The following is an 11970-nucleotide window of genomic DNA, read 5'->3' as shown; positions in this document are numbered from 1 at the left end:
GGGATTAAGATTTATTAGATAGCTACTGTAGTTAAGATTGGGGAAGAGGTTGAAGAGATAGTAGAATAGGTAACAAGCTTGCTTTGCAAGAAGCTGACCTGGGATCAAAATCAGGCTGACCTTTGATCTCTGGCACTACATATGGTCCTCTGAGCACTGACAGGAGTGATCCCTGAGCACAGAGCCAAGAATATGCCCTGTGGACCTCCAAATAGCAAAAAAACAAAACAAAAAACTAACAACAAGTAAAACAACAACAACAAAAAAACCAGATTGGGTGTTATTAGTATAGGGATTGATAAATTTGTTAGAATAGAACAGAATACAATAAATAGAAACGAACCCCCACAGTTATGAAAATCTGGCATCAAGTCACTGGAGAATAATTTCCAGTAAGTGGTTGTGGATAATTGCCATTTATTAAAAGATAAATTTTTATCTTAGTTATACAAAAATATAAATAACTTTCATATAAAAACAACTTGAGGGGCCGTAGAGATAGCACAACGGTAGGGCATCTGCCTTGCATGCTGCCAAGCCAGGAAGGACCCGGTTTGATACCCACCATCCCATATGGTCCCTCAGTCTGCCAGGGGCAATTTATGAGTGCAGAGCCAGGAATAACCCCTTGAGCACCAGTGGGTATGGTCCAGGAACCAATCAATCAATAGATAAATAATCAACCAATCAATCAACAGATAAAGTTTTCTTAAAGAAAAAATTGAAAATTTAAAAGAAAAAATCCAGGAAAGTAATTATTAATCAGGAGCCATGGAACTACTAAATAAAAGAAGTGCTATTCATTTTAAGATAGAAAACATAACTACTTAGAAATTAAAAGCTAGGGGCCGGTGAGGTGGTGCTAGAGGTAAGGTGTCTGCCTTGCAAGTGCTAGTCAAGGAAAGACTGCAGTTCGATCCCCCTGCGTCCCATATGGTCCCCCCAAGCCAGGGGCAATATCTGAGCGCTTAGCCAGGAGTAACCCCTGAGCATCAAATGAGTGTGCCCCCCCCAAAAAAAGAAATTAAACGCTATTCATCTAAAGGAGAAAAAGATGTTTGCTAAACATAACAAGAATTGACAAAAAATTGTATTTACACTACATTAAAAATTTAATAGAAAAAGTAAAGTATCCCAGCAGAAACACAGACAAATAAATAGCTATTTCATAAGCAAGTTAATCATATTAGTGAGGAATAAAAATAAAAAAATATCATAAGAAATCAAGAAAATACAAGGTAAGACAGTAAGTAGTGAGACACACTTCTTATGTACCAGGTAGTCTAAAATTCACACTCTGAAAATAATAAGTCAAGTGTTACAAAGATGTAGACAACTGTTAGGAATGTAAAATGTCCAACCACCTTGAAAAACTATCTGGTAATGCTTTGTACTGGTGAACAATTTCATCATAAGTCCAGCAGTTTTATTCCTAGGGGTATTCTTAGTGTAAAAATTTCTACATAAGTGTAACCGAAAAACATTCCAGGAATGTATATAAAAGCATTGAGGTCAGAGGGAAAGTATAGGGATTAAAGTCTTGCTTTATATTTAGAAGATTTTGGTTGATCCCTGACATTATATGATCCCCTGAGTACAGAGCCAGGAGTAGCTTTTGAGCACAGCTAGTTGTGGTCCAAATTCTAGATTCTCTTCAAAAAAGCATTGCATATACTATTAATATAAAAACTATTAAAAATCCAATGTACTGAAAATAAATGAAAATAAACTTACCAGCTACACTAGCATCCTGGGGGTAAAGGAGAGAGAAGTGGGATGCATGCTGGGAAAAGGGATGGAGGGAGGACAACACTGGTGGTGGGAATTCCCCTTATTCATTATCACTATAAAATTTTAAAAGAAGAAAAAAATAAAAAAATAAAATAAACTATCATAAACTCAAGGACATCATATAATTATAAACACAAAGGTATCATACAATCATGAAACTAAACTAGTTACACACAAGAAATAGATATGGAAAAGCAGTTTCAGACTATTATATCCACAAAGTTATAACAGGTTATGGTGCTTATTTGCAGACAAAATTAAAAATTTTTTCATTATTTACTTACATGTATGTACATAGTAAACTATTTAGAAATAAAGATGATGGTAAATGGAAAATATAAGACAGTAGAAGAAACACTCATAACTTCAAGGATAATAGTAACCTCTCCTTAGGTTGTTTCATAATTTAATTATTTTAAACTTACATGAATATGTTGTAGTATAATTGAATAAATATTTTAATTTAAGTTTCTGCCAGGAAAACACATGGCTAAGGGCAGAAACTCTATAGACAGACTCCATGGCTTCTAATTTGATTTTTCACTTGTTATGGTGTACAACCTTAGGAAAGTTACTGAGGTATACTGTGCCTAAATTTTTGCATGTGTAAAAGGATAACAATAAAAGAAACTAATAATTTATTGGTGCTACTATAAAGATCAAATTAATTTATGCAAAAACTTACAAATGAGGTTGGTAACTGTCAAACTATATGTCTGCCCTTATCTTCATCACTTTGGGAGTCAGATACATAAACTTTTATAGACACCATTACTAATTTTCATAATGAAAAAATACGATTCTTGTGAAAGAACATATATAGAGCAAAAGGGATTGTGAACGTTGCCAAGTAGCTTTTCAATGAAAGAAATATAATTCACCTTCATGGATAGTTTACATTTTGTTTTGAAAAAAAAATGAGCAAAGATGCACTTGATATTCCCTTATATCTGTTGGGTTTCTGTCTGAAACCCTATTACAACATCTTAACATTTTAAAAAATACCATTTTGTGATTCTTTTACAAAAAGTTTTGAAAATGTGGGAAAATCTTTAATAATATCCATTCAAAAATAAATCCTCATCTTTATTTTATGTCAGATGGTCTAGTCCTTTTCTTAGTTTATAAGTATGAAATCAAGATCATGCAAATAAGAATGTGAAAAGAGTAGGCAATGAAAGAAAGGGATTCCAATGCCTACATGTCCAAGAAAGTCTTCTGTAGCGTCCCTCAAGAGCAGTTAACTCACCTTGACAGATTTCACGTCGTCTTATCCTTTCCTTGGCTTGGAGATAATTGGACTACTTGAAAGGTTTCTACCTGGTGGTGCAGGTCTTTCACCTGAAGACACAATTCACCCTTATCTTCTGGTAGAGATGGATTCATTTTGAACTTACTTCATGAAAATTAAAGTTTCTTTTTCTTTAAATTCATTTTTAATATAAACATATGATTAATTATTGTGTACTTTCAGGAAACCACCAATTAGAGTCCCAACAACTTTAAGAAGCTATCAAGTTTTAATTCACCTTATTTTAGTCCTCCCTTCTTATCCTAACGAGAGCCCATTTACCTTTCTTCCTTTCTATGTAGAGTATAACATTTGTCAATATTAAATTTAATTTGTGCTAAGAACACCTTGCTAATAGCAAGAATAAAAAGTTTGCAGAACTTCATGTCATCTGTGTGTTCGGTACAGCATTAACAAATCTAATGAATTCAGCAACACTATGCTCTCTCCATGTAGGTCAGCTTTGTTGATTAACAACACAGATTTAAGGTCTGGGCCCATTTAAACACACACACACACACACACACACACACACACACACACACACACACACACACACACACACACATACACACACACACTTGAGATTTAACTGTTTCATTACCTGTCCTGTCTCCTGTACTTATTAAATTAATGAATTTGCAACAAATCCAAATCCAATGGGTCCACATTAAGAGGTCTTCATCAACAACAGACATTTATTTAGCGCCTATTGTGTGCAAGGCACTGTACTAGACATAAGACTACAAAGACAAAAGAGAAACAGTTCTTGCTCTTAAAGAGCTTACAATCTAATTAAACTAACAAACACATATATTAAAAAGAAAAGGGACAATCCAAGGTAGCATATATTATTAGGGCACTGAGTAGACACAAACAGGATTTCAGACTTTCTCTCTCTCTCTTTTTTTTATTTATTTATTTATTTATTTATTTATTTATTTATTTATTTATTTATTTATTTTTTGCATTTCTATGATGGCTCAATACCCTGAGGAGGTGGGACTTAGCGAGTTATATTAAAGGGGTTACTCCTGCTTATTTTTAAAGCTAGGTATAACTCCTGCACAAATTTCCATTCCAAATTATCTCCTGGCACATACTAGAATGTGCACATATGATGAAATTTTCCCTTACAAGCCTTGATATTATGGTTTGTTTTGATCGGACTTTTTGATATGGTGATTCACTGTCCGGGTACAGCCAAGACTGTTCAAATTTAGCAGTGAATATCCATGAGTGGAACTTCTCCCTGGCCCCAAGGAAATTAGGATGAGCTTCAGAAATACTTTTGTGATAGCCAGATTTTTTTCTCCCACCTACTATATGATCATTGCAGACCTGTCAGAAATCAGTTCCTTAGTTAGGTTTTTAAGTGAAAAATTTACACTCCCCAAAGACCACTGGTCTAAGAGCACATGATAGACAAAAAATAAATAATCAGAAGAGAATGATAGAAAAAAAAAGCAAAATGAAGTTTAAGATAGAAACAGTGAGGATGAAGATTGGGTCAGATATGAAATACACTAGATTATTAACATCAACTACCAATATAGCAGAAAATAAAAACATGGGTCATTTTCTTATATTCTGTTTAATAGTCCAAATAATCATGTCAATGGAACTTGGGTATATTTGAAAGGAAATATTTAGTTAAATACTCTAAATGCATAAGTGCATTCAAATTACACTGCCTAAATCCTAACAGTTCTTTTCTTCCCAGTTGTTACCCAGTATACATTTAGCTTCCAAATAATTTATTTTGATTTTTTGAGGGGAATTTGTTTTTCAAAATAAAACTTTATAAAATATATATTTCCATTTAATGAAATTTAATTACACCAGTAAAAGAGAAAACGCTAGATAAAAAAAGATAGTATGTCCTTAAAAGTATTGTTTAGAAATTGATTCAAAGATGTCGGAGCAACCTAAATGTTTTCATTATTCTTTGAAGAAGTCTAACTCTGAAATCTTAGGACCTTGGAACTTTCTGAATCACTCGGTTTTATGTCTAGCCCTTAGGAGCACATCCCAGGGTCAGTGAAGCACAGGGATTTAGTTACCAAACACCCATTAACCATAATGGAATCACACAGCGAAGTCCCCACTCAGTACACTGAATATTTACCTCCTAATGTTCTTTTAATGTACACTTTCTTGGGTGAATATTTACTGTAGAATATTAAATGTAAGATTCCTCTTTTTATGGGCCATTTGAAGTGATTGATTTTGTTTGTGCATTCCTGTATCTTTGCTCATAATGGCTATCTATTGTAATGGCCTCAACCAAATGTTCTTGTATTGAAATAACAGACGCTATAGATCGGCCAGCTGTGGCTTTGCATTACTGTGATCTTAAAAGCTAGGGAGAATCTGATGACACAGCTGGGAAGAGAAGAAAAGGTATATAACATAATGAGTCTGACTTGGGCTTCAATCATTATTGGCTATTGAAATCACTGAGGTCTGTAAACATGGTTTTGTAGTCATCTTTTCTATCAGAATTGATGTTTAATGGGGTTGAATGGTGTTGGAATGATCATGAAATGATAGTGGCAATTGTCCACAACCGGGTCCATTAGCTAAGTTTATAGAAAACTGGGCATTTTCTTTGAATTCTATAATAAAGTCACACCCAAGTGATGCTAATTCCTTCTACTTATTTACACCATATTTTTAGAGACATAAATTCACATACATAATCTAGCTACCTGTAGATATAGTTCCCATGAAGACAGGACTTTCAGAATTTTTTTCTACTCCTTTGAGTGTTTGAGAAGGAGAATTTAACAAAAGAGAAAGTGTTCTCTTATGGTCAGCTTTAAAACTAAAGTCATAAAATCTAAAATGACACAAGCATTTGTTTGGTAATGTAGCTACATAATCATGTTCCAAGATTACCCTTCCTAATTTTCATAAACAAGACTTGTTAAAAGAGCAACATAATTTCTTCTAGTGTTTGGATAGGTGGCCTATAAATCAATCATATAAAGCTTGAATGTTTTTTCATATGTTTATAAACTATTTTTGTTCAAATTTTTCCTAAGCAAAGATGGCACTACAATAAGATCCTATAATCTTTCAAAAAGACAGACATTTCAATCATACTGGGGTTAAATAGCTCTAGCCACAGCCTAATCCAGCCAACTTTGCATTGACTATACAAATATCTGGACTGTGCATTTCAGCAATAGTACTCCTTATAGTTAAAAGTACTTGTTAATGCAAAGAAATGGACTATTATTAGTACTGTTTAAAGAAGAGGAAATGGTTATGTGAGAAATCTTTGATCACAAGCCAAGAGATGTAATATAAAACAAGGTCAATTTCCATATATAGTATTTGCTGGTGCCTTAAAATTTTGCATTAAAGAAACAAATGCTTTTTAACCAGGTGTAAAAAAAATACTGGTGTTTTTTTTTTTTTTTTTTTTTTTGGGCCACACCCGGTAATGCTCAGGGGTTACTCCTGGCTATGCGCTCAGAAGTTGCTCCTGGCTTGGGGGACCATATGGGACACCGGGGGATCGAACCTCGGTCCGTCCAAGGCTAGCGCAGGCAAGGCAGGCACCTTACCTTTAGCGCCACCGCCCGGCCCCAACTGGTGTGTTTTTTAAAAGAAAATTTTGAACAATATTACTTGCTTAAATGAAAATCTTTCAGACTAAATGATATTGACTCTAAATAGACTAAGTATTTTCTATTCCTCCAGACGAGGGAATGGCAGTGTATATAATGTAAGACTTACAGTGAGTGAATTTGAATAAGATAAATGATTTAATTATAGGAAATCATGTATTCACTTCTCACAGGCTCACAGAATAGTTTCTTTGCTTTTGTAACTAGAAAACAAAATAGAATCCCCACTCCCCTCCCCTCCCCGTTGTGTGTGTGTATGTGTGTGTGTGTGTGTGTGTGTGTGTGTGTGTGTGTGTGTATACACCTGTCTGTCTCTGTTACACAGGACACACCAGAAAGACATGGGTGTTTGGGGTAGATTTAGCAAAAGGAACTAGTATGTGTTTTGTTTCAAAAGGAAGAAGGTAGTAGGTGAACATAAAGGCCCTCTAAGATAAAACTACTCCTAGGTAAGAGCCCTATCATTCTAATTACAAATTTTTCAAAGGGTCAAAGAGAGGCTCTCAGACTTTTAGATTAGAATTTAGATCATCTGAAATAGAGCTTTTCTACAGAAGGGGAACCCACAGCTGAAGTAAAAAGGTTTACATCAATCATGACTAAAGAAGATTACCTTTCAATTTCTATTGTTAGTCTTTCTTTGTTTTAATAACACCGTTTTTGGTTTTCCATTTTTTTTCACTGAGAAAATTTCTGCATGTTGGAACATGTCATAACTGTTCTTGAAGTCCGAGGGTTTAAAATGGCAGCACAGTATTTCCAAGCCAAATACTAATTGCATGCTAACAACGAACATTGTGTACGCAGTAACTCATCAACCTGATTCTAGGTCTTTTCCAACCACACTTCAGGATTAAAGAGTTAGAAAGATAAATTTCCACATAAACATAATCTATAAAAATACTGGCCTAGAGTACACTAAAAAAGTTTCACTACATAAATAGTGGGCATTTGTTTTATGAAAGTCAGCGGTGATGTGCTCTTCAGAAATCAGGTCCATAGTTTTAGGCAGCTTTATACAAATCACACACACAGAATCCAACAAACGACAATGGTTATAGCTTAGGTTAGGATACAGCTTGATAAAAAAATTGTCTTTTGATACAGTAATTCTATAAAGGAATGCAACCAATATTGAGTTGCTCACGTTTCAATTTTGAAGGCAATGCTTAAATAGATCCAAAAAGTTCATTGTGATGGCAGCATCACTGAAAAGAGTGTGAGTCTCTTCAAATAATCTCCTTGGAAAGAGACAACACTCATTAGGAAGTATTAATTTGAAAAGTTTTTCTTAAATGTCATCTTCATTGTTTTGCAGTCATGCTTCATAGGCATCTGTTCCTGGCATTTCTTGATAAATTCCTGCTCCCAGTTCTGTTCTTTTGTTTATGGTGGCTCAGAAAGATTAGTGCCCTGGTGTCTGAAATAGTGAGTACTTGAGATTTTGGACTGGTACACTCAGAATATAGGTTTATTCTCAGGATGACTTATAGCAACTGATTCTGGTTTCCAGTCAGGTTGAAAAAAGTGGATATTAAATGTCCGTGCCCAGTTTTTAAAGACACGTTTCTCTGTGATAAAACGGTGATGACTGCCCTTCCTTCCTCGCTCATGGGAGAGGTACATTGTACATTCATCGGTTCCATAAGGTTCATAGTAGTGGTAAGGGACTGAAGGATGATTGGGATCCCTGTAGGAGAAAAATGAGAGAACTAATTAAAGCAAAAACAAAACAAAATGCCTCTGAGGAAAGATGTTTTCTTAATCAGCTGAAAGATAGAAATCATATTTTCAAATGAAATGAATCTCAACAAATTATTTTTGTTTCTTATGCATATCCACCCAGTGATTTTCCAGGGATATTTCTCACTTCAAGCTTGAGGAACCCTGTGGTGCTGGGATCAGACCCAGAGCTTTAGCCTACAAACTAGTTCCATATGTGGTACAGTCCTTGAATTATTTTCAGCCTCTCAACTAAGGATTTTTCTGATGTCAAAGCAAAGGACAAGTGTTTTAACATCATAAAAAGAGAGGTTCTGAGGTTGTGAAATCATACAGTTGGTGCCATCATCACACAAAGATTTAGAGTGTGCCTTAGAATACTTAGATATATTTTTTAAAAAGAATACTTAGATATTGAGATTTAGAAACTATTTATTACAAAGATCCATATAAGTTCTATTTCCATCCCTGACTTCATATAGTTAATTTATACAAGCAACTATACAAACCATAAATGGAAACAATGTCCATCCCAAAGCCCAAAGCCCTTAGACTTCCAGTTAAACTGTGAGTAAAGCTCATTTGTGATGTAATCATTTTGTTGTAGTTGATGAAATACTCAAATTCTCAAATCTAGATCCTTAATTTCAAAAATTCCAAATCCTAATCTCTGATATGTAGCCTAATGGTCCTTTTTTTTTTTTTTTTTTTTTTTTTTTTTTTTTTTTTTTTGGTTTTTGGGCCACACCCGGTAACGCTCAGGGGTTACTCCTGGCTATGCGCTCAGAAGTCGCTCCTGGCTTGGGGGACCATATGGGACGCCGGGGGATCGAACCGCGGTCCGTCTCCTAGGTTAGCGCAGGTAAGGCAGGCACCTTACCTCCAGCGCCACCGCCCGGCCCCTAATGGTCCTTTTTTATTATTATTTGGTTTTTGGATTTTGGATCACATCTGGTGGCACTCAAGGATTACATCTGGCAGGGTTGGGGGTCCATATGGGATGTCAGGATTCAAACCACAGTCCATCCTGGGTTGGCTGCATGCAAGGCAAACACCCTACCACTGTGGCCCCTAGTCCTCATTGTTATGTCTTTATACTTCGGTTGGCTTAACAAGAGACATTTAAATAATTTTCTAAAGTCATATACAATGCATTGGGTTGAGTGCATGCTCCTGTTATAGGGCCTATTTAGATATTTGGTATTGACAAAATGAAATTGAGGTAGGACCAGCAGATAAATTTTCCTACCTGGAACTCATTATATGACATACCTGTTGCAGAGACTAAGGTCTTCTTAGTTTCTTTCATTTTTTTTCTATTTGAACACTTCCCAATTCCCTGCAAACCATCTTCCCATGCCAGATTATTTAGGATCCCCACTTTGGTCATTCTGACTTTAATCTAACTATTGGAACTTGGTTTCCCAAATATGCTCATCTTGCTAGACACCTACACATTTTCTTCGAGAAAATCAATACACAAATGGCTTTTAGAGTAGCAACTTTCTTGGGGTCGGGGATCGAAGTCTTTTTATCAAGAAGTGTGTCAAGTTTGTGGCTCTGACAACAATAAACCTTTGATCTGCCTCTCCTTTTAGGTTAAAGTTTATCCAGGAAGAGAGATTTATTTTTTGTCATTTAGCATTTAAACATTTCTCATCCTGAGTTGTATGCTGAATTTACATTTTGCATCTATTATGCCTGGCTTTCTCAAAATATCTTTTGTTCTATAATGAAACAGTGGATTCTTTTTTGTCTCCTTAATATAGATTTCAGTTATTTATTTACCCTCAAAATTCTTTAGAATGTCGATAAAGATTTTTAAAACTGAAATGTATGCAAGTTAGAAAAAGTTCAAGTTGCAACTGGCCACAATTAAGCAAAAGACATTAACAAAAATAAATAGAAACTTGAAATTCAAAATGCATTCTTTAGGGAACCATGCCAAATTCTTGCTGTCATGGCATACTTGGGGTTAAGCTTTTATTTCACACAAATCAATGCTTAAATTTGATTCATCTAAGTTTTGGAAATGTTATTGGCAACCATCTAACTAAAGAAACAATTAAGCTTCTAAAAATATCATGAAATTGATTTGACACCAAGGGACAGAGGGTAATTGGAAACCAGCAAAAGGATGCTATAGGATCAATTGCCTTATTTGGGAAGACTATCTTTTCTAATGAAAACTTATCTGGCTCCTTATTGATCACTTAAAGGGAGAATTAAATTTACATATCTGGTCATTATGATTTCAAAGGCATTCAAAGGCCAGAGAAATAGCTCAAGGAGTTCGTGCACCTGCCTGGCAAGCTGAGTTTGTCCTGCAGAGCTTTGGAGGTCCCACTTAAAATACCAAACCAAACCCAAACCAACAATAACAACCACCCAGAGATCCTACCCAAATAGCCAAAAAATTTACTTTGTGGGTCATGAGAAGGCAGAAAGGATGCAAATTTAGGAATAGCCTGGAGAAGCCAAATCTGCTCTCAGCTCTTCATTTAGGTAAAAAGTGTGGCTCATGGGGACATGATAATCTCAGGGCCATTTCCTTGAGTGGCTTCAGTCAGTCATCAGAATTTTGTAGAATTATGCAGATGTTACTTTTTTTTTTTTATAGAGGAAATAGGTGGGGAAGATTAAAGAGCAAACGTTTAGTGCACAAGGGAAGCTTTAAAGAAATAGCACACTCTGTATAGATTTTTGGCTTACCTGGTGGGGAGAGGAAAGGGTCCCTTGCATGGATTATGTGAGTATGAAAATAAGTAATGGCAAAACAGAATTATAAAACCCGTCCAATAAAATAAATACCCATGAGTCCACGAGGATTTCAATAAATCGCTGAATAGATAAACACACGAGGGAGAAGAAAAAAGCACTCCCTTACAGAAGAATTCTAATTAGTAAATTTAGAAGGAATGAGGGAGTAGAAAGTCATCATTAGAACTGCACAGGAATTGCAGCAGGCGAGACATACCATTAAATTGAACATTCACAGGGGAAAGAATAAGGAGAAATAGGTTATTTGTGCAAAATATCTTTCCCAAGATACTTATTAATGACAGAGAGAAAAATAGTAACTTTACAATGAATTCACTGGCTAGACACCCTTTTAACCAAGTGATTATGGTTAACAGTGCCAGTAAAAGTCTGATGTCTGGCATCTCTTGCTAGGAACCACTGAAATATTGCTTGTGTGGCATCCCTTCCAAGAATGTATACTACAGGTTTAATCATGAGAAAATTTCAGACAATCTAAAGTAAGGGATACCTGAAAATAATTAATGAGAACCAGAGGTTCTCAAAAATTTCCAAGTCAAAAAACTTTGCTATAGTTATGGATTCTCCAGTCTACTAGTTAGGCCTGACCCTTTTACCCCCAAAGAATATAGACTAAACATATAATATACAGACTAAACATATTTAATTCTTACAAGTCCCTATGAATGTGCCTCTATACTTACCCCTCTTAAGTGAGTAAACTCATACATAGGAAAAAATAAGTTTCAGGACCTAGATTTGCTTCAG

General features: G+C 35.2%; 1 protein-coding gene across 1 annotated transcript in view; it reads right to left on the bottom strand.

The window, feature by feature from the left end:
* Positions 1-7544: 7544 nt before the first annotated feature.
* ST6GALNAC5 (ST6 N-acetylgalactosaminide alpha-2,6-sialyltransferase 5) overlaps positions 7545-11970 on the bottom strand; it is a 196092-nt gene continuing 191666 nt past the window's right edge. The window contains exon 5 of the mRNA XM_049771782.1: positions 7545-8410. Within this exon, the coding sequence (XP_049627739.1) occupies positions 8179-8410 (232 nt within the window). The 3' untranslated portion in view covers positions 7545-8178. The remainder of the gene's footprint in view (positions 8411-11970) is intronic.

This window comes from Suncus etruscus, chromosome 4 (genome assembly GCF_024139225.1).
Source record: "Suncus etruscus isolate mSunEtr1 chromosome 4, mSunEtr1.pri.cur, whole genome shotgun sequence".
NCBI classification, from domain to species: domain Eukaryota; kingdom Metazoa; phylum Chordata; class Mammalia; order Eulipotyphla; family Soricidae; genus Suncus; species Suncus etruscus.
This window is presented reverse-complemented; position numbering and strand designations above follow the sequence as displayed.